Source organism: Alligator mississippiensis, chromosome 4 (assembly GCF_030867095.1).
Source record: "Alligator mississippiensis isolate rAllMis1 chromosome 4, rAllMis1, whole genome shotgun sequence".
NCBI classification, from domain to species: domain Eukaryota; kingdom Metazoa; phylum Chordata; order Crocodylia; family Alligatoridae; genus Alligator; species Alligator mississippiensis.
In genome coordinates, this window is record NC_081827.1 from 30,611,948 (window position 1) to 30,635,554 (window position 23,607).

At 43.5% G+C, this 23,607-nt stretch overlaps 1 protein-coding gene across 2 annotated transcripts in view; it reads left to right on the forward strand.

Annotated features, from left to right (window-relative positions):
* Positions 1 to 23,607, forward strand: part of GRAMD4 (GRAM domain containing 4) — a 118,463-nt gene that overhangs the window by 20,239 nt on the left and 74,617 nt on the right. For both annotated transcript variants that reach the window (XM_014606488.3, XM_019487419.2), the window contains exon 2: positions 14,960 to 15,170. In XM_014606488.3, coding sequence (XP_014461974.2) covers positions 14,960 to 15,170 — 211 coding nt within the window. The remainder of the gene's footprint in view (positions 1 to 14,959; positions 15,171 to 23,607) is intronic.

Genomic DNA, 23,607 nt, shown 5'->3' on the forward strand with positions numbered 1-23,607 from the left:
GTTCTTTTTTTGTTGTTGTTCTGAAGGGGGAAGAGGCTCTAAAGGAGGAGGAGAGCTGTATTGTTAAAGTGTCCCTGTCTGTAGGGTATCAGGTCCTAAAGCTTTCCAAAAATACCCTAAATTCTGAAATCATGAAGCTGATGAGACAACTTTAGTGGACGTACTGCCAAAGTAAGCATCTGTATCCTTGGTTATAGTCAGAAAACAGTCTTTTTGCCTCTTTGTTTTCATATCAAGGAGCTTTGAGTGATGTATAAAAACAAAGCAAGAAACATTAAGCCATATTATTCAGCTGTGACTACAGAAATACTCAGCTCAATTGCTTCCCCTCAGACACCACCTTTTCCCCTTTTTAGAGTTGTGATGTGGCTAACTTTAATTTGCATTTGTTAGGTATTTTTAAGTACACACTGCCAACTGAAAGAGAAACTTATTTTTCCAGTTACACTTCAATCCTGTATCTGTGCACACACTGAAGTGAGCTGCTAGAGCAGCTATTCAAATTCTTTTCTTTTTAAGGAAGCAATAAAAGATAGTGGCCACGTGGAACATGAACGAAATGTCCTAAATCCTGGAAGGAAAATTGCAAGTCCATTATACTAATGATGTCTGCAGCATCAAGCAGCTGTGTTCAATCTGCTTATGATTTGTATATGACTCTGGATCCTAATATCAGGGGCTTGGAATAGGAGTTAAATTTGTTTGGGGGGAAATCTGAGGTCAGAGGTGCCTTTTTCTTTTTTCCCCTTCTGCCTAAATCTTACTGAGAATTATCACTTGTACAAACATGGGCTTTGTACAACTGTTGCAAATTTCTGGCATTGTTCCAACATGGGCAATGCTGGACTCTGTTAATATCCCTGACTGTGGAGAGCCTGTCATGGGGGTTGAGTGGCAGTGCCGAGTTCTGATTCCCTCTGGCAAATAGGGGAAGGCAACAGTGACTTCTTTCCCATTGCTCAGTAGCCCTTTCTAAGGGAGGAAAGGGAGACCGCTGGGTGGTTAGTAATGTCTCATCCTCTTACTGTACAGGAAGGCATGTGATTAATTTCTACCATTCCATTCCTCTCTCGTACTTGGAGGTACTTAGCAGGTGGGACCTTAGACTAACTGGGTCCGAGAGTCTAAACTTTCATAGATGATAGCAAACTTTGTCAGATGCTAGGTTGATGCCTGCAAAGGTTTATACCTTTTGAACCAGTTAGTTACTAACTGCTCTGCTTTCTTCCTCAGTCTTAGAGATGATTTGTAAAACAAGGATCCGAGAGGCTGCACAAGCTTGCTATGGGTAATAGTATGTGACCATTCAATTTAAAGGCCCTTGCTTATGCTTTATTATTAGGAGGTAGTGATGGTTGCCAGGCTATCTTAATTATGGCAGTTTGTATCTCTGAGTATTTTACTTTGCTGGTTTTATATTCCCTTAGCCTAATTTTTAATTGAATATTTCAGGCTGCATCTAAAAACCAATAAAGTCTTACCATGTTGTATGTAATTTGTTTATTATTATTTTGTATAATGCTAAACATAACAAGGATTACATCAGAGGCCAGTAATTTATGACCTCTGATTATCCAAACTCTCAAAAATGAAAAGCAAATGTATAGGGGTTACCGGATTCTGTCTTTGGCTTTCTATAGCTGTAACCATCCTGTATCAAGCAGCTATATTCTCTGGTCTTGCTCCTGTCACACATCTTACAAAAAACCTACTGCAATTTTTATTAATACTGTGTTCATATGCCACTCTCTTCTGCTGATGAACACGCAGAACATTCAGTGGGCTGGAACTAGTTTGTTGGTTGTTTGAAACCTGAATTGAGGAATAGGGCCTGATGAGGGATCTGAGAGGCAGCCTGAACTAGATGTTTCTTGACCAATTTAGCTGTTTAAGGATCTGTTGAAGTGAGAACTTGCTCATAAAAGCTTATGCTTCTCTGATCAGTTAGTCTACAAGGTGCACCTCTACCCTGTCAAGTGATGTTCTTTCTTTTCCATCAATCATTAATTTTGTGAAACCAAGGCCAGAGAGATGGTTCAATTAAAAATAAATTCAATCTCAGGGTCTCTCTGTCTCTGCACCATACTGTCTCCTGCATTTACTGATGCTTGGCCGGAGGACTTGTTGTGGTGGCCAAAAGCTTGGTCACACTCCAAGCAAAATATTCCCTGCTGTCATCTCCTCTGAAAGAGATAAACTTGAGGGACACGTATCAAACTTCCAGAGATTGGAGGTGGGTGAAAGAATGTTGCACTTCAACAGCAAACTTAAAGTATCTGAAAACCGACTTCCCAAACAGCAGACTGCACAAGACTGCAGCTTCACACAGTCATAGTTTGCTTGTACATTTAAAAGTCCATCAAGATGATAGCTACATGTCTCCAAGGATATTTGATTCAAACTGGCTTCTTCTGCCAAAAGATCCAAATGTGTGTAAATAAAAGAAAATTCTATTGCCTGCTTAGTATGGGGGAAGGAATCCCGAACTCCTGGAGAGGATGCACTATACTGCTTGTTTGTTGTCATTGTCTTGTCTAATAAAGAGGGTTCTAGGCAAAATTTTCTTTTGTGTGTGTAATACAAACATGCAGAGGAACCAAAGTGGAAACCAGTCTCCTTCCCCCAAGGTTTTAGACTACCCAGATGGCTGGGGTGGAGGTGGGGTGGGAAAAAGGGGGGAGGGAAGACGGGGAAAAATTGAAGCCTATACTTTTCTGAAATGCTTTTCATTTGATAGGAATTAAACTTGTATATCAGGGATCAAATATCAGTGACCAGATTACTTGACCCAATTAAGAATCTGGTCAAGACAAGGACTATGATGGAGAGACAGCTAACACACAGCAAACCTCATCCCAGTCCATGGACTTTTAACTCCTTCACCTCCATTGACACATTCCTTAGCTTGGGATGGTCAGTCTGTGTCTGTTCTCTCACATCAAGCATCCTTCAAACTTGTGGAAATCTTGTTTATAAATAATTTATATTGGTTTACGTGGAAGTTGGTCTAGTAAAAAGGGGAAAATAAAACAGGCGCACATACACAAAACAAAACGTAAAACGTTTCTTCCTTCCACTTTCCCTTTTCTCCATTTGTAATGATTGAAAATGTTCTTATGTAGTTGTCTTTCTTGTCCTTTTTCCTGCTTCACAACAAAAGATATCACTACAGTGTTGTGCAGAATGGATACACCTTTTTTGGAAGAATGTTCTTTTTTAATAATAACAACATTATTATTGTTGTTGTTATTATTTAAGTAAAAGTGCTAGTTAATGGCAACATTGCAGGTATGAGCTTTTTTTCTTTCCTTGGATTGTGATGTCTGACAGATGAGGCAACTACAAGTGTAGGCAGTGGGTTATTGTATGCTGCCTCCTACCCTTTTTTTTTTTTTCAGGTAATCTTGATCAAAGTATTGAATAGACGACTGCTTTTCCTTGATTTCCTTAATAGAATCCAGGTAATAGTCAACTTCTTGAATTTACAGCAGTTAGATTCATTATATACTTTGTTTATCAGGTGCATATAGAAAACAATTTTTTTTGGTAACTATGGATTTTAATTTGCCTAAGTATGATAAATAATATAGCCCTAGTAAGCCATTGTGAAGTGTATGTATGAGTGACACACAAGGGTTGACGTGTTGGCTCCACAATGCAATTTCATCCAACCTGTGAAGCCAGGATGTCAGTGACAATTTGGCAGTAGGGAAAGTCTTGGCCAGGTTGGAAGTGTGCTAGCAGCCCAATTTTAGAGTGAGATGTGCTAATTGGGCCCATTGTTCCTAAAAGGTTGCTGACCCCTGTTTTGTAGTATTGGCAGTTCTTGAGGTTTAATGCAATCTCTCATCAATTGCAGAGTACTATGTGGTCATAGATAAGCTGGTTAACAGCAATTATTTGTTTTTATTTCCCACTGACCCCACATTTCAGGAACATCCTCTGAAAGATCATCTCTTCAGGCAAGCAGAAGGGTAGGGTGGTACCTTAGACCAGCACTTCCCAAACTTTTCCTAGACATGATGCCATTTATGACCCCATTTCCTCAGCATGGCCCCCCACTCCCAACCTGCAGTCCCCCAACCCTCCCAGGTGCTCCAGGGCCAGGACCCGCAGCCCTCTTTCCCTCCCACCAGCAGTGCCCAAGCCCCAGCTGCCGCCTGCAAGAGGTGGCAGCTTCTGTGGGTGGAGTGGAGTATGGAGCTTGGCTCCCCCCCATCCTCTCCCCCGCAGGTGGCACGGCTGGAGCAGAGTCCATGGTGGGTGGGGGAAGGAGGATGTAGGCTTGGGGCTCTCCACCCTGCTGCCCTCCCTCTGGGGGCTTTGTGGCCCAGTGCACAGGACCCAGCACAGGAGGGAGCACTGTGTCACTGCAGCCACCCAAGTGAGGTGTCCCCCACCCAGCAGCAGCAGCCATGGTGGTGTGGTGCTGCCTCCTGCGCCAGGTCCTGTCCACTCAGATGCAGACACAGGTCCTGCCCAGGGCTGGTCTGGCTCCACTGGAGCCCCATGCCCTGCTGTAGGCACATAAGTCTTTTGGGGGGGGAGAGGAGGGGCAAATGGTTCCCTGCTGCGTTCCCCTGCCTCCCCCCCCACTATATCACCTGTGCCTCCTCCCCTGCACCCCACAGACTTACCTCAAGGGAGTTGTGGGAGCTACTCTCCACCACTGCTTGGCTGACACGTGCATGTATGTGGCGGCCCCTGCCTCCAATCGTCGTCTTCCAATCCCCCCACCCCCAAGCAGCCCCTTGCAGGCTGGAACTCTGCCAGCCTGCAAGGGAAAATCTGCCTTTTCCCATGTTTTTCTCCTTTAAAGGAGAAATCCACAATTTTCTCCTTTAACAGAGAAAATCTATATTTTTCTCTGTTAAAAGAGAAAAGTCCACATTTTTCCGCAGCAAATGGAAAACCTGGATCCCTGTTTATAGCAACCCCATCTGCTGTGTTGTGATCCCATTTGGAGTTGGGACCCACAGTTTGGGAGCCACTGCCTTAGACTAACTTGAGACAAACTTTTGTATGTGACAGCCTACTGAAGGGCTGCCCTGCCCTGTGTTCTGGTTGATCTCAGGCTAACACAACTAACTAGCTTTTTCTACAAGCAAGAAGTAGTTATGAAACCAATAATTAGCTATTATTGCAAATTGTATTAGCTATTTGCAAATTTCAGTGGAAAATTGTGTGGGAATATCTCTGATATGTTTTGTTAGTTGGTCACTATAGGAATATTGTTTATTAATAATTCAGTTTTTGGGACTCTGGTGTTTGGTGGAATTGTACTTAACACATTCACATATTGGGGAAGAGCTGGTTTTCATAGTACAGAACTTACCTTGCGTCATTTCTACTATGGAAGGTTCTGAGCAGGGGGCTGGACCCAACCTCTTAAGGTGCCTTCCAGCCCCAAACTTCTGTGAGTCTGTAAATCCTGATTATTCTTATTTTTCTGTTTTAATGTTGCTACAAGGTAAAATGAGACAGTCCAACAAAAGGGTGGAAGGACAGGTGACTCATCTGAACCTGAAGCTTTATTGTAAATGGGTGTGCATATCTTACAACAGGTAGTTACACATGTTTGCTTTTTAAAAGCAAACTACTTGAGGATTGAGAAATGACAGCTGTATAAAGTGCTTGTTTTCATTTGGCCTCTCTGTGCATGTACATTATAATACTGTCTTTAATTACATTCTCTCTCTCTCTTCTCTCTCTTCTCTCTCTCTCTCACACACACTTTCCCCCCCTACAGACAGGGTGCTCTGTTCAGTCAGTGAATTTTTAGAGTTCTTGGCATAAATATAGCATTTCATGTGTTCAAAACCCAGTTCCCATTGACTCTTGTCAATGAGTATTTTGGTTCTTATAACTTGAAACTCTAGGCTCTGATTTTCAGGCACCCAGAAAAGAGGAACACGTGCTTAGTGGCCGTCTGTGGCCTTTTTTTTTTAAGTCTCTCTTGAATTGCTGAACCTCACTTCAGAACTGGTGGGGCAGGAATAGAATCTGATTCTCAAGGCAATGCTCAACAGCCTTAATGATGAGGCCCCGTCTTACTCTTCCTGTAGCTCCTTGCCTCGTTTCTTCAGTTTCTGTAATAAGTGAACCCTGAGTTCTACACACAAGTCTTATTCACTGAACAACCTTGAATTCTTTCTACTGAAGTACCATTTTGTGCGCTGAATGAGTCTGTGGTCTTTTTTATGTTCTTTACTTTTTTATCACCAACTTGGTTCTTGTTGCAACACTTCTACCTTTTTTGCAGGTGATATTTTAAATTGTATTTCTGGTTTCAAATGTTAATATAGCTGTTAGTGCCAACTTAATATAGTAACTTCTTAAAGCACAATTCCCTTCCTCCTGTCGGCCCCCCCCCCCCCCCCCTTTTTCTGGAATAATTTTATATCAGAGTGAATTGGAAATAATTGCTCTCTTCCCCAAAATTCTCTTTAGACCACTGATCAAATCTGTTCTTTTCAAAAGTACTTGCCTGAGCTGTCTTAACTCTCCTCTTCTCCCCTAGTCTTAGGTTCTGAGAAACCATATAAAAGACTGTAATATGAATGAAATGTTCCTGAAGACTCCAGCCGACTTCATTGGGAATTTTTGTGAGCCTTGAGGGAACCTGGTGCTTTGGTAGTTAAGAACTTGACCTCCATTAATGTCAGTAGCACCAAAGGGTGCTGATGTTGCATATGAGTGTGGTACCTGAGGGACTGAGCACTAGCTCTGATTTTTAGAAAACTGTTGGTGAAACAGTACCATCCTTCAGAATTGAGCAGTCTAGTCACAGTGTAGTTAAGGCCAGAAACATTGTGGCTTCTTTACTACTGGATAGGGCTGTACAAAGAAAGTTTCCATAACTGATTCGATTCGGCTTGATTCGATGGCTGAATCTTTGAATCTGCAATGAATCAGGAGACCCTTTAATCGGTCCAAATCTGATCAGAACTTTCCAACTTGATTCGGAAAGATTTGATGATTTGGACATAGACACAACTTTAAGTGATTTTTCTACGTACCTCAAGGTACCAGGTGGCTCGTGAGCGCTGCCATGGTGGGGCAGATGGAGCATCCCATAGGAGCATGGAGTGGGGGAGGAGGTCCCCCGCTCTCTCGGCAGCAGACCCGAAAGTGGACCAGAAGCACTTGAGCTCTGCTTCTGGGTCTGCCGGGGAGTGCTCTGGGAGGGCCCCCCCCTCCGGCTCGGCAAACGGTGTCTCCTGGGTATGGGGGGCACCTGGGGTGCCCCCCCATGCCAATCGCCAAGCTGGAGGGGCACAGGAGGCGCCCTGTGTGCTTGGTCGCGGACCGGGAAGTAGACCAGAAGTACTTGCCTGGTACCTTGAAGTATGTAGGAGAAACATTTTAAAGCTGTTTTTCTTCCCAAATTGCTGATTTTCCAAATCAGCATCGAATCTTCAGATTTGGATTCAGCTGAATCAAATCAGGGACAGTGATCCAAATCAACAAATTGAATCACTGTCCCTAATTTGGGCTGAATCTGAATCCAAATCGAATGTTGCCTGTTTCACACATCCCTACTACCAGATATCTTTAATAGTGCTTGTTTGCGTTAGGCCATCAGTAGCGATGTATGCTTAGAACAGGGTTTTTCAACTTTTTTATGCTCAAGGCACCCTTTGTTAGACTTGAGAAACTCCTCCATGACTTGCTGACTTGAGCAGTACCCTATAAAAACAAATGTATGCATTAGAGTGCTGCTTGTAGAGCAGCCAGGCATTGAGGGTGGTGGAAGTGGTCAGGCAGAGAGCCTGAGCCTGCCCTTGTCTGCTTACCTTCTCACACGTACTGCAGCACCCTTCAAAGGATTTTCTGGCACCCTGGTTGAGTATCACTGGTTTAGGAACCACTATTATATTTGTAACTTGATTCGCATTTGGAGGTGCACAGGCTTATCATCTGTATCTTTCTAAGCAGTAAAAACGTGTGTATTTAAGCAAGGCAGCCATGGCAGAGAAATGATTATTTTTTGGTAGAATAACCCCCTCTTGTATAGATTATTTAAGACAAAATCTTGTGCAGTCTAGTAGGCCAATCTGCTAGATGTGTAGTCACTTAAAAAGCATATTTGATGCAATAGCATACTCGTGTCTCATCTGAATCTAGTGCAACTACCAAAATGTTGAAAGTACTGTGTATACTTGGGTATTGTGCTGAATGGGGCCTGTGTTGGAATAGTTTTTATGAGTTGGAGGGTGCCCAAAATTCTTTATTTAAAATTGCTTCCTGGATTCCAGAAGTACAAAGGGTAAAAATGGGCAAAGCTGGTTTCTGGCTATTTCTGTGCACATACACAAAAGAAATCACCAACGTAAAAACAAAACTGTGTTGTTTTACTTGCAGGCTTGCCAATTTTTTGTGGCTTTTAGTTGTACTTCTATGCAATTTTTTTCTCTTTGCTGCTTAGTAGGGAGAAACGACTTAAAGGAAACGGTGCAAGAGACTTAGACAACTGTCAAGCAGTCAGTTGATCTCTTTCAGTTAGGGCTGTTTTAAACATTAATAGGTACAAAATGTTCAGACAGTGACTGAAGCTGATGATGTCTCTCTAATGGACAGAAGGACCCAAGTTGATCTCTCTTGAGATTTTTGTTAATGTGATAAAAAGCATATGTATTTTTGAATAGTCGAAACAGTATTGATTTTCTCAGCCTGGGAAACTTTTTCTTGCCTATGCATGAACTGGATGCTTAGGTATGCATATTCAAGAAGTTCTGCGCTTATAGTTTTCTTCCTTCTTTTTCTTTTATAATGATTGATTTAACTTCAGTATTTTGTTAATTATACCTCTGTTCAGTCTCTTTATCTACTCTGTTTTTCCTCCCTCACCCCAGCCTCTTTAACCAGTGGCAATTGCATGATGCAGTAATGAATACCTACAGTAATACTGATACTTTAGACTCCTGCAACTTGCATATTGTTTCACTGAAACTTGTTACTAGTGATGCTGGAGATCTCTTCAGTGAATACATACGTGCATGTGATCTTGCCACTCTTTGAATTCCACAGCTTGTGCATCTCCTTTGTAGTGAGAAGGAGCTCTTAGGATATCAAGGGTACAGGTGAATGCTTTGGGGATTTCAGTTGAAAGATGACCGTTAAGGCTATACTAGGTTTATTCTAGGGAGGAATCTGATTTTAGTCTGTTGCAGTTTCCTGGTGCACCATTTCTATTTAAAAAAAAAATCAAAATACATATGGTAAAATTTTGCACTAGTGTAGCGATCTATACAGCCTCTAAACTCCACCTGCATCCTTTTGAAACTAGACTGACGAAATGTAAGTAGTAGCTGGAAGCCTTGTGCATGCACAACTATGAATGTAATCCTGTTTGTGAGCACAGTGCATGCGCGATGTGTGGTGGTTGTGCTTGGTTTTAATTTTTCTGAATCTTTCGGTTGGGTGCTGCATTTTTCTTTTCTGTGACAATGGATTTTAAATATAAAGGTGAGCAACTTAAGACTATTGCCCATCAGTTGGCATTAGAATTTTGGTCTTGGCTGTGTCTGCTTCACTTGACCAAACTGATCCTTTAATGTACTCCATTTTGAGAAAGCAGTTGTGCAGAAAGACCCCTGAAATACAAGACTTGCCTCTACAGAGGTTCCATTCAGGGTTGGAGTAATTCAAAGGTACTGTGCAAAACCAATACTTTCCCCCATACTAAGGACTTGCTTACCCCTTGAAGTAGCTGAGCCTGTACTTTTTCTACCTTGGGTTCTCTCCCCTCAGGGGCAAGAGATGTCTGTCTGGTCCAGGGGTGACACCATGGTGTCCTCCAGCAATTACCCTGTACCTGGAGTAAAACTGCTAAATTTAGACATTTTTGTGTTGCCACAAGTTGTGCTGTAAGTCAGAGTGATGTTTTTGGGGTCCCTCTACCCCATTAATATATGCAGAAAAGGTGTTTTATCATTCTTGAGGCAGCTGATTGTTGCTTAATGGAAAGTCCATTTTTATAAACAGAAACAGGAAAGCTAATGTATGAATTACTCTTAGATTTTATTTTTATTTTTTTTGATAAATGGAAAAATTCTGGGAGCTGTTGGAACCTCTTAAGGACTAGACTGCAGGACTTGACTGCTGGATGGATTGATTGATTTATTTACTTATTTTTTTCAATTAGCTAAATTAAGTTGCATGTTGCTCTCTTAGAGCTTTAATTGCTTGCTGTATTTCAGTAGTGTCATGTTCATTCAGAAAAATAGACTTCTCTGTTCTGCAGTTCTTAGTTTTTGTGTCTTTTAAAGAATTTACTTTCTTTTTACTATCTTCTAATGGCAGTTAAGAAGAAACTAAGTTTCAAGTCATTCTGAATTTCTGACTGACTGGCACTGAGTGCAATTAAAAATAAACTTTTATGATCCGAATTCTTACATTTAGGCCCCTAACACACGTTATATTTTAAGATGTGATTAACAAGCTCTTCCTGAACCAATAAGTAAGGCACAATCGGGATCTAGTTCCAGATCCCAGAACTGTGTGTCCTGCTATGCATGTGTGGTATGGTAAGATGGGCCATTGTTTGGATCAGGGATTAGATCTCATCATGTCCTATAGGCCTTTGGCAGACTTCCACTTCATGGCATATTGCAGCATAACCTAAAATTAAGGACCATAATTTTTAAGCAGCATAATTTCAGTGACACCCTAGATAGTGCTGAGTTTCCCGTTAATTTACAGCTCTGTGTGTGTAGTCATTGTATTCTAAAGTCAGCCCGCTGAATGCAGCTCTAGATCTCTGCGTCTAAAGAGATTAGTTGGTCAGTAATCTTACTTCCTTCTAATTATCTAATATTCTAGGATCCTTCCTTCTCCTGTCCTTGTGACAAGGTGTTTAGCAGAATTCGCAGATGTGTTGGAATCTGACATGGTCACACTGTGAGTGTTCTCCTGTGGCCTCAAACTTGTGATTACTGGGTTGTCAGCCATGCACCTTAGCTCCTGCTACTGATGTGCTCTTAGTTCCATATAAAATATATGACCTAACACCTCCTTAAGCTGCACATTACAAACAGATATGTAGTATTTTTCACATGATCAGTTTACTAATAAGGACAGATATGTCCATTACAGATGGCCTTAAACTAGTTATCAAGGCACAGACTTAATAAAGGTGTTTAGATCACTTAGCTCCCTTGGACCCAGTTCCAAAAGAGATTTAGTTTAAGTACTTATGATTTCAGAAATAGGTAAGAAGCAGCATTTATAAATGCATAGAAGTTAATTGGTCACCAGGCGAACACAATTCTTTATTACAATTAGCACTAGATGTTCACGGCCAAGAACATGTCATAAGATACAAGAACATTTAGTATGCTGACGGGGATGGTGTCCTATATAACTATTGAGCTTATACATTTCCTAGAGGAAAAAAACTCTTAATTGTGCCTTAACTTATTTGCTGTGCTTTGGAACTGTAACTTGTAAAATGCCAGCTAATTTGGCAGCAATATAACTAATCCTTTTCTGTTTACCAGAATGAACTTTTCAAAAGGGTAGTTAGTGCAAGGGGTTAGTTCTCACCAAACAGTTTATTGATTAGAAATCAAAATGTATCAAAATGTATCTTCTATTTTGGATCACTTTACCATTCAAATATATGTTCTTAAGTTCTAACAAATATGAAGATGGAAATCCTAACATTAATACTATAGCCATTTTAGCTTCTTTATAAAATGGGGGGTGTGAGTGCCACTTACCATATTTACCTGTATATAAGATAATCCTGTGATGCCCTCCAATAATCAGATTCTACTACAGTAATGGAAAATGTGTACATTTGTTATAATTTTCCATGTATAAAATCTAATTATTTGGAGGATCTTAAATTTGTCTTCCCCCCCACTACTGCAGGCAGTAGAGGGGACAGGTGATGAGGGGAACAGTAATGGGGCAGGCAGTAGGTGGCATACATAGTATGGCAGGTAGGTGGGGTGAGTGGGGGAGGCAGTAAGGGGACAGGCAGTGGGGGAGATGTACAGCTTGTCCCTGCCCCCACTTCCCCTTCTCCGTGCTGCTTCTGCCACCCCACAGCCCTGGATCCCAGGCCTCCCCTCCCCACTTGCTGCTCCATCTGCCCTTTACCTTTGCACTGGGGCTGGCAGGCTCTGCCCCCGCTGCAGCCTGGGGCATGAATAGGGTGGCCATCATAGAGGACATTCTGTTTTTCTGCTACTCTGTCCTCCGTCCTCTATTGATATGAAACCAGATGCCTTTATGCCGACATAAAGTCATCTGGTTTCGTATCCATAGAGGACAACTGGACCGTCCTCTGTGATGGCCACCCTAGGCATGAAGCACAGCTCCAGCCAGCCCCATAGCAGTGGCATGGAGCCAGCTCAGCTGCTACAGGGCTTGGCTGTGATCTGGACTGTAGCAGAGATGGAGCCTGTCAGCACCAGAGCAAAGACAAGGGAGGGTGTAGTGGGGGGAGAAGGGCAGATGGGCCAGCGGGAGGCTGTAGTGGGGGAGTGGTGAGGAGTGGGGGGGATGCAGTGCAGGCAGCAGCTGCAGGTCCAGCCTTGATCCAAGGTTGGGGCTGGAGCTGTAGCAACAGAGCTGTAGCAGATGCCTGTCCCTTCTTACTTGATTTTAAGAGGGGATCCTCCCCCATGTTAACTAGAGGGAAAAACCTTGTCATTTGTTTGAGTAAATATGGTATGTATACAGAACCTGAATAATGGACAAATGTTAGCTTTTGAGACTTCTGGGCGGGGGGGGACGGAAATTACACCCGACTAGAAGCAACGTCAAGCTTACGGCTTGGCTAGTGGAGACTAGGTGGTGGACTGTGTGGCTGGTGCGTGGTTTTTTTGTTTTTGTGGTTTTTTGGAAGATAAGGATAATGGTTTTAGTCTATGGAGGATGGGTTTGTGTTAGTAACTTGGCTGTTTACTAATAAGTCTATAATTTGAACTCTTTTCTCAGTTTTGGTTAAGCACTGTTTTAAACATAAAGCAAAAGACTTATTTTAAGTGTGAAGGGTAGGTAATTTTGATATATGTAGATTGAAACATCCACATTTCTAAGTAATAGATAAAGAGTATGTTTTGGGAAGCCTGCTTCAGTATCACCATATTTATTGGTCTCCAGTCTTAGCAGCCAAAAGTAAGGGTAAGACAGTAGGTGTGTTTTAGCAGATACCCAATGCTTTACTTTCTAATAAGAAGTAATGCTTGTTTTTTGCACAATATAGGTACAAGTAACAGAACTATTTCACCCTTTTTTGTAATGGTTATCTTAAAATAAGCTGTTTTGGCAGTGTTGGTGTCTTTTGGTAGTTATGTGTGGGGTTTTTTTTTTTTTTTTATAATGCTAAAACTATGGAGAGCAAAGTATTTGAAAAACCATACTAAACAAGTGTTGCATTTTCAGAACTACGTGCAATAATGACAGAACTGTTGCTTTTGTAATTGATACCTGACAATGTTTTAATTTATGTAAGGACAAACCTCTGCTTGTTCCTGTGGCTGTTTTAATATGAAATACGTAAGTCATCCTGGGAATAAGGATGAGGACCTAAAAATCCAAAAACACAGTGCAAGTTCATGTACATAGAGTCTAATATTTGCTAGAAGCTGGAAGTTCACTGGTTAGAAATGACTGAGGAGGAAAAGGACCTGGGTGACTGGATTGGACTTAGGTTGGCTATATACTGATAATGGCACTCATCTAAGAGAAAAAGGCAAATATATCCTACAATCACATCTCAACCCTCCTTGGATTTTGGAGACACTTCCAGTCTAGAAAGGGAAGCATTAGTTCCTTAGTACAAGACCTTAGTGAGACCTCCTCTGTAGTACTAGGTAAAATTTGGATCTCCCATATCTTGAGCAAGTAATGCAACTGGAACATTTGCAGGCTTTTTTCCCTTGGTCATTATACTAGCCCATAATATAAAATAAAGGCCTTGACTTGTTTTGTGTAGCAAAATGAAGGTGGGTGGGGTGGGGATGGCGGTATGTAACTTGCTGACTGTAATGGTTGTGGAAGGGACATAAGGACAAGCTATTTCAGCTAAAACACAATTCTGGCATAAAAACAAATGGGTATAAACTGACTATGAGCAGAATGAAAAAGCGGGTATTGTTGCAGTGGCAGCAGTCTAGACTGACCCAGGCGAGGTCCCTTCAGAGTCTGTATTCCTATGATTATGATGGTGAGATTCTTTCCTGCCTCCACTAACACGTTTTGAGTTAAACTGAGCTCCTTTGTCAATAAAAACGAAACCCCTCAAACATCAGGAAAATAATCTTGTTGGGTGTATTATGTGGTTCTTTCCTGCTTACGTTTTTGCAAGGTTTTGTTTCTCTAGGATCACGGATAAGATCTGATGGCAGTGGTTTCAGTGAGTTTTACAGGAATAATGTAGGTCATTGTTTCTCATAAACAATCTTCTAACTTTTCTGTGTGTCAGAAAACTTACTGAAGAAATCTCTTGTGTTATTCCACTTGGTATATCTTTGCATATCACTAAGTAATGCTGGGATGCTATGCTGGCCTCGAGTCTCCTGAAATATCAGTCTTGTTTGTTCAGTGGAGTTACCTTTCTCACTACAAATCTGAGAATAGAGTAAAATTGCCATAGAATAGACTTTTTGTTTCACCTAGGAAAATGGCAGTGAGGGCCAAAACCCCATTTTTAAAACACAGCAGAAAACCATCTTATGGCAGATCATTTTAAATACAGCCGCTTGAGATGATGACTTTTCCCTACCGTGTAATTAGATACTGTCAATTATCAACTGCTGGAAACAGGCCCTGTGTATTGTCACTCTGAAACACATTTTTTTTTTGTAAGCAAATCTGTAATACTGTTTTTCCTTCTATAATTAGGGAGCACGTGAAAAATGACTACAGGCACTCTAGAAGACTTGTATTCACACATGCTGTAGGAGGTCTAACATTCTTCTGTATTTTTCCCCTTGTCTTGCAGGGACTCCAACCGTCATGTTAAGGTAAAGCAGAAAAGTGCAGTGCTGAACATGCTAAAGAGGTTGGACAAAATAAGGTTCAGAGGTCATAAGAGAGATGAGTTCCTTGATTTAGCAGAGTCTCCAAATGCTTCAGATACTGAATGTGGAGATGAAATTCCAGTGAAAATACCTCGAACATCACTCCGAGAGAATGAGGAGCTAAGAGACCCTGTAAGTATTCAGTCTAATTCTTATAACCTGTATAATGTTATGTAACTTATTGTATGATGTATAATTTAATGGTATTTGACATTTCATGTTATTTTTAATTCTGCATGTGCGGGAGGTGGTTTTTTTTTGTGTTTTAATTGACAAGTAATAAAGTACATAACTTGCTTGTTGCTTTTTTACAGTAATTAGTAGCCTGTTGCCTTCTGTGAAAATATGCCAGATACTGGAGTTCTTTATTTCTGTTGCCCTTTTTTTGGCTTTTGCTGGTTTAACAGTTAGCATGACATTAGGAGAGGAAGCAAAGTTTGGTGCTACTTTATTTATCTACCTAATTATGGATGCCAAAACTGGAATGCCCTTTTAAAAGGGAGTGGTGTTTCAGGAAGTGCTAAACAGCTCTGATGAATATTAGCCCTATTTTAAACTCAGATTCTATAAATTTCTGCTTGCGAGTTTGTTGCATGTAGTCAAAAAATAAACTATAAACACCTGAAGAGCAGCTAATGATTTGGAATGCCTTTCTAAACATGTGGACACCTTTTGAGTAAGGTGTCTGAAAGGTGTTCACACGTTAAGAAATGCATCCCAAATCATTAGCTGCTGGGTGGTGGGGGGGAGTTGACCGCACGTAATAAACTTGAAAGCAGGAATTTAAAGAGGCCAATTCCAGAGTTTGAGCCTGACCTGGATAATGAAATCCATACCCCATCTACTTGGACGTAGGTTATGTTGTTATTACCTTTCGTATAATGAGGCTGACAACACCCCTAGCAGTACAGTGCTCCCAAACTTCTTGCTGATGCATTAGATAAGTGTTGGTGTGTAGACTTGCAGCTAGTTACATCTACTACATCTAGGTGTCAGTTCCTTGATTTCCTACTTGGGTGGGGAAGTAAGGGGGTTTCTGCCATTACTTGATAGGGACTAGAGGATAATGATTGGAGATGTTCTCGTAAAATGAAAAATATTACTGCTGTATTTTGGTGTCTGTTGGCCAGCTCTGGTCTAAGTGGGTCAGCAAAAATTTTTAGTTAAACCAGTTCGGCTAGTGAAGTACAAATAAATGTGTTTTGTGTGCTTGTGTATGTGGGCTTTTAACTGCTCATTACCAGGAGAACTTGAAGAGAGTAGGAAGATAAAGACTGGATTCAGTGCAAGGGCTATTGAATCTTGGCAACAAATAGATGGAAGGCACGTGAATATTACAAGTACTAGGTGCCATTTAAGTATTTTAGAGTAACATGCTGTGAAAGAAGAATGCTACATCTAATTGTAATTCTTCTGGGCAAGCCTGTAGGTGTTGTCCCTTTAAAAGCTCAATTGGCAACATAAGCAAGCAGCTGTGGTCTGGCTGAGTTCTGTAACCACAGAGTGCAGTGCAAAACTAGTTCTCCTTTATACAAACCATTAAAAAAAGGTAGATGATAAAATAGACATTGTCTCAGTAGAATGACCCTGAAGTTTTATGGATCAATACGCTGGTCAAAGTACTCAGTAGTCAATATTTATTCACTTTTACTATGAAAAAATAATTCCAGATCTCCTTCCACCTTGTTGCATCTTTGCTTGTCCCAGCATTGTCTCGATCTACCTCAAGGTCTGATGCTTTCCACCTCGTTTTCCAAAATCTGCTGTGTGCCTTCCCTCATCACTTACCTTGAGAGTTTGTTCTCTGTGCTATCTTGCCCAAGATATCAGGTCTTTCATAAAGGTCCACAAGTTCTTGATTATGTCTTCTCCTCCCATACTTTATTTCATTGTTCTGCATGAAATAATTTCTTTAGCACTTTGTTTTCAAACACTTGCAACATTTTTCCATTTGCCTTTGTTAGTGTCCAGGATTCATATCTATATAAAGGAACAGGCTGAACAATTGTACTATAAAAAAGTTGGCTTTTAAAAGTGTTTTGAGGTTTTTCTTTCCTCCCTCCTTGGTGCTGTTATTTTTATCTGGACTAAATGGGCATATGTTAGCACTGTAAATTCTTGCCTCACCTTTCTTCAGTTATTTGATTGTCCTCAGTGATTATTGTTCCTAAATATTTAAATTTCTTTACCTTTTCCACATTATCATTCCCTATCTTTATCTTTCTGTCATCTTTTTGATTTCTAGTTACTTTCATGTAGTTAGTCTTGTTGACATTGACAGGAAGCCCAACTTCTTTTCACTCTCTGATCTTTTGTACTGTTTCTATTTCTTCTTCTACTAGGCAGATATTGTCTGTGTAAACAAATACATGGTGCAGTCCATTCAGCCTCAGACCTTTTCCTTCAACATCTCTCATGACTATCTCAAACATCAAGTTGAAAAGTGTTGGTGCATTCCCTTGTTTGAGCCCACTATTGCTATAGGACCTGATGGAAATCATTCTCTCAATTCTCATGCAACTCCTTGATCCTTCAGTGCACATTTTAGTAAGGCATACCAGTTTTTGGGAATTCCCAAACCCTCCGTGATTCCCCATAAACTTTGAGTTCTCTGTAAACCTGATCTGCATCTTTTGCAGCCTCCTGGTTTAGGGGGTGCACCGATAGAGATTTTGGGCCGATACAAATAGCTGATATTTAAGGAGGCATATCAGCCAATACTGATCCAATTTCCAATACAGCTGTGTGCAGCTGGTAAGTCTGTTGTGGTGGAAGGAGAGGGAAAGGGTGTGGGGGGTAGATCAACGCCCCCCACAGTGAGGGAGGGAGGGAGGGAGGGAGGGGGCAGGGGCAGGTGCTGCCCAGCCGGGGTGGAACGGGATGTGGGACAGAGCTGTGGCTCATTGAGAGTGGGGGTGTGCACCTGGGGAGGGCATGGAGGGGGGGCATGTGTCCCCCAGATCTGGGTGAAACAGGTGGGCTGCAGCTGCGTGCTGGAGCTGGGGCTGTGCTGGGCTTTTTTCAGCAGGGGCTGGGCTTGGAGGCGGTGGTGGTGGTGCTGGGAGGGGGGCTACCGAGGGGGCTGTAGCCACCCCATATTTCACCATAGCCCTGCCCCCAGCATTGCTGATGCCCACTTGGTGCAACCCCAGCTCAACCCCTGCCTCTTCCTACTCACCAGGAAAAGCAGGGGCTGCACTGGATGGGTGGTGACAGTGCTGGGAATGGGGCTACAGGGGTAGGGGGGGCTACGGCAAATTTGGGGTGACTGCAGCCCCCTCCGTAGCCCCCCTCCCAGCGTTACCGCCACCCGCCTTGAGTCTAGCCCTGGCAGGGAAGAGCCCAGTGCAGCCCTGGCTCCAGCCTGCAGCTGCAGCTCACCCTCCCCACACAGATCTGGGGTTACCCCCCCCCCCATGTCCTCCCAGGTGCATGCAGTGACAGGCGCTGCCCCCCCCCAAGAGCCGCGGCTCCATCTTGCGCTCTGCCCCACCCCAGCTGGGCAGCGCCTGCCCCTGCTGCTCCCCCCCCCCCACGGTGGGAGTGTTAATCTGTTCCCCTCCCCACATCCTTTCCCTTCCCTCCCGCCCTCCCCTTCCATCATAACAGATTTACCAGCTGCACACAGCTCTCCACACTGCTGGGCTGTACTCCTTGCTGTCTGCATGCTGTGCTGTTGCTGCATGCATGCATGGGCATTTATTGGCAAAATTATTGGCCACTTCAGGCTGATTTTCAATACAGCCAATTTTTTTTATATCAGGACTGATCTGATAGCAGATCAGTGTATTGGTGCATCTCTATCCTGGTTCTTTTCCAGCAATAATTTCATTGAAAATTTCTGATCACAAATCGATCTTCTTTGACCCTACACTGGTAATCTCCCACAATTTCTTGAGCATATGGGAGCAATCAGTTTAGCAGCAGTTAAGAAAACTTCTATTTTTGTACACAGTAAGGAGATACCCTTATAGATGTTACACATTTTGATCACTTTTCTTGCAAACTGGGTATTTTATTGCTCACTCCCATTGTTTGGGCATTCTTTCCTCTCTCCAGATCTTAATCATCTTGTGAAGATTGTACTTTAATGCTTTGAATCCAAATTTTAGGCATTCAGCTGAATGCAGAGGGTAAATGTATCAAACCATTACTACGTGCTAATAGTCTACTGACAGATGGTTGTATTAATACATTAATGGTAATATCATCATAGAGGAATACTGACCCCAAAGCAAAATTTGGAGCCTGGTTTCAAGACTTGTGTTAGCTGCATGTATGTGTTGGTGCATGATTTTTAAAGGTAATTGTTGTATTTTACAGGTATTGGAGATATGCACTTCTAATGTACAGTTGGTTCAAGATTATTTTTTCTAATATTTCAATTGTTCATGAAAATAATCTTAAATTAATAACCAAAACTGTACCCCCTAAACTGATGGCAGGGCACACAGGGTGTGCGTCTGTCATAAAATCGGCTTGTTCAATAATAAAAAAAAAAAAAAAAAGCAAGGTGTTTCTTCGAACATAGATGCCAAGGGAAGATCAAGCCTCCCATTGTTTTGTAAGTGGATCTCTGAGGTATTTAAAAACATCCATAGGAAAAAAAACATGCGTGCCCCTGCTTAAATTTTTAGCATGCCATATCCCTTTCACATATTATCAACTCTTGCTGATTTGCCTGGTTGTTTAAAAGCCAAAGGTGCAAAAACTAAGTCATCAAGTTTTACTCTTTCAGCCAACTAGAACTAAGAAAATGAAATTAAACATTTTTATCTCTTATCAAATATAGTGTTAGCTTGAAAACTAAGACAAAATCCACCACTTCCCTTCTTAGTACTTTGTTCTATTGGTTAATCATCCTTCCTGTTTTCATTAAATACCTTCCTGCTTCCTCCCTCCCTCCCCCACACCACTCCTGCCCCCTAGTTATTTGAACTTGATTTTTCAGTCATTGGTGGTTTGGGGCTCACGCATGCTCTCTCTCTCTCTACTGCTTTACAGCTTTGAATTCTTTTGGTGAAACTCTTGCACACATTTTTACATTTTCACTGATTTTTTTCTTAAATGTGTGCATCGTCAGTCTTACCACCATTGCGAATAGAGATCTTTATCATCTTATTGTTAAAACCAGCTACTATCCTGTTAAGACCAGCTACTATGCCCACTATAGGACAGAGACGCCTGGGTGAGGGTGATTCCTTGCCCTCCATCAATGCTGACCTTGTGAAGGAACACCTGGAGATGCTGGATGCCTTCAAGTCAGCTGGCCCTGACAGTTTACACCCCAGAGTACTCAAGGAGCTGGCCGGCATCATAGCTCAGCCCCTGGCTTGGATCTTCGAGAGCTTCTGGCGCTCTGGTGAAGTGCCTGATGATTGGAAGAAGGCCAGTATGAAGTCTATCTTCAAGAAAGGGAGGAAAGTGTATCTGGCAAACTAAACTACAGGCCCATCAGCCTAACCTCTGTCGCAGGAAAGGTCTTAGAAAAGATTATCAAAGAGGCCATTCTCAACAGACTGGCCAATGGTAACATCCTCAGGGATAGCCAGCACGGGTTTGTTGCGGGTAGGTCGTTGTCGCAGAGCACTGAGGTGCCCTGCTCCTAGAGAGAGGAAACTGCTGGGGAAAAGAGCCCTAGCAGGGAATAAGAGCCCACCTGCGGGTTGCCAGGGCAACTGGAGGCAGCAAATGACCCACACCTGACAGCAGTCAGCCGGCTGTAAGGGGCAAGGCCTGGCTCTTTATAAAGCCCAGGGCTGAGGCCAGGCTGGGAGTTCCCTGCCAGCAGCCAGAGAGGCAGGAGCTTCCTCAGCCATGATGCGAGAAACAGCAAGAACCGCAGATACCGCTTAAGTAGAGTTATGGATGGCAGCTCTAGGGCGTTTGTGCAACATGGTTTAGCCAAGTGGCTTTAAGTTAAGTTGTAGCCAAGAGGCTTGTGTTTGTTTTGTGGTTGTTTATTACACCGGTGGTTTGGGTGAGGCTATTAGGGGTTGGAGGAGGCCTCGGGGAACCCACAGCGGCGTGTGGACCCCGGCGCCAGTGAGAGCACAGCATACTCATAGGGACTCACAGTGGCGTGGGGACCTTGGCACCGGTGAGGGCACAGTATCCTCATAGGGACCCACAGTGGTGTGGGGGCCCCAGCGCCAGTGAGGGCGCAGCGTACTTAGGGGGAACCCACAGCAGCGTGGGGACCCCAGCACTAGTGAGCATGCAGTATCCTCAAAGGGGCCTCACAGTGGAGTGTGGGGGCCCTGGCGCCAGTGAGGGCGCAGCTTATGGGGTGCTTAGACCCCAGCCCCAGAGAGGGGGCATTTGAGAAGCCCCAGTGCGGGTGTAGCAAGCCCCAGCACGGGCGTGGTGAGCCCCAGAAAGGGGGCGACATTATTAGAAAAGCCCAAGTTGGGCACGGCGAGCCCCGGAGAGGGGAGCGCCTTATTGAGAAGCCCAGTGTGGGCACGGCGAGCCCCAGAAAGGGGGCGATACTATTGGAAAGCCCAAGTTGGGCACGGCGAGCCCCGGAGAGGGGAGCACCTTATTGAGAAGCCCAAGTGTGGGCGTGGAGAGCCCCAGGAAGGGGGCAACCTTGAGAAGCCCAAGTGTGGGCATGGCGAGCCCCAGACAGGGGGCAGCATTTTAAGAAGCCCAAGTTGGGCGTGGCGAGCCCCAGGAGGGGGCACTATAGAGAAGCCCCAGTATGGGCATGTTGAGGCCCCGAGAGAGGGCGACGGCACAGAGAAGGCCCCGAGAGTGGGCAAGGAGAGCCCCAGGAGGGGTCGGCAGTGTACGTAGAAAGAGAGAGATAGAGACAGACCAACATCGATTCCAACTGCGAGGCTTGGGGTGTGGTATCAGGGGTGGTTGGAGCCACGCATAGCCCATAAGGCTGGGGTGCCCCAAAGCACCCATTTGTAGGACAAGATCAATGAGGAGTCCGGGAAAACCACGGGGTCCGAATAAACATAGAGATGTGTCCGAGAGGGCGTAAGGCAGCCTCCCAACCAATTCAAACCATCAAAGACGTGGCGGGCGAGAAATAGAGGGTGCCCTTGGGCCAACTTGACATGGAGAGGGGCCCTTAAGGAGATCACGGCTCTCCTGTAGGACCCCGCCGTGACAGTCGTGCTTGACCAATCTCATTTCCTTTTACGACCAGGTGACCTATCACCTGGACAGGGGGGAAGAGATTGATGTTGTATATCTTGACTTTAAAAAAGCCTTTGATCTGGTATCCAATGATCACCTCTTGGCAAAACTGGCCAACTGCAGCCTTGGGTCCACCATGAGCTGCTGGATGGGGAATTGGCTCGGTGATAGGACCCAGAGGGTAGTTGTTGATGGAAGTCAATCATCATGGTGCCCTGTGACCAGTGGGGTCCCTCAAGGCTCTGTCCTTGGACCTATTTTGTTCAACCTCTTCATTAATGATGTGGACATTGGAGTCAGAAGCGGACTGGCCAAGTTCGCTGATGACACCAAACTTTGGGGTAAAGCATCCACACCTGAGGACAGGGGGCAATCCAGGCTGACATTGACAGGCTCAGAAAGTGGGTGGACAAGAACCTGATGGTGTTTAACACTGAAAAATGCAAGGTTCTCCACGTTGGGAAGAAAAACCTGCAGCATGTTTATGGGCTTGGCAGTGCTATGTTGGCTAGCACTATGGATGAGAGGGACTTGGGGGTCAGGATTGACCACAAGATGAACATGAGCCTTCAATGTGATGCTGCAGCTAGTAAAGCGAGCAAAACACTGGCTTGCGTTCATAGATGCTTCTCAAGCAAATCCCAGGACGTCATTCTCCCATTGTATTTGGCCTTGGTGAGGCCGCAGCTGAAGTACTGCATCCAGTTTTGGGCTCCACAATTCAAAAAGGATGTGGAGAAGCTTCAGAGAGTCCAGAGGAGAGCCACGCGCGTGATAAGAGGTCAGGAAACAGACCTTACGATGAGAGGCTGAGAGCTATGGGACTCTTCAGCCTGGAAAAGTGCAGGCTCAGGGGTGATCTGATGGCCACCTATAAGTTTATAAGGGGTGATCACCATGATTTAGGGGAGCGTTTGTTCACCAGAGCGCCCCAAGGTATGACAAGGTCGAACGGTTATAAACTCCTGCAAGACTGTTTTAGGTTGGACATAAGGAAGAACTTCTTTACTGTCCGAGCCCCCAAGGTTGGAATAGCCTGCCATCGGAGGTGGTTCAAGCACCTACTTTGAATGCCTTCCAGAGAAATCTGGATGTTTTTCTTGTTGGGATCCTATGACCCTAAATGACTTCCTGCCCCTGGGGCAGGGGGCTGGACTCGATGATCTTCCGAGGTCCCTTCCAGCCCTAATGTCTACGAAATCCTGGTCTCATGTCCAAGGCTTATTAAACTAGCCCACTTTTTTCCCCCAGCTTTTCTATGGAAATTTATATTAAGTTATTTGTCTGCTATGGGCACGTCAACATGAAACACTAAGTGCACAATAGCCTAATACTACTGTGCAATAGCATGTCATGCCAAAAACCGTGTTAATACAGTACTGTGAAATATAGTATTAGGTTACTGTACAGTTATCAT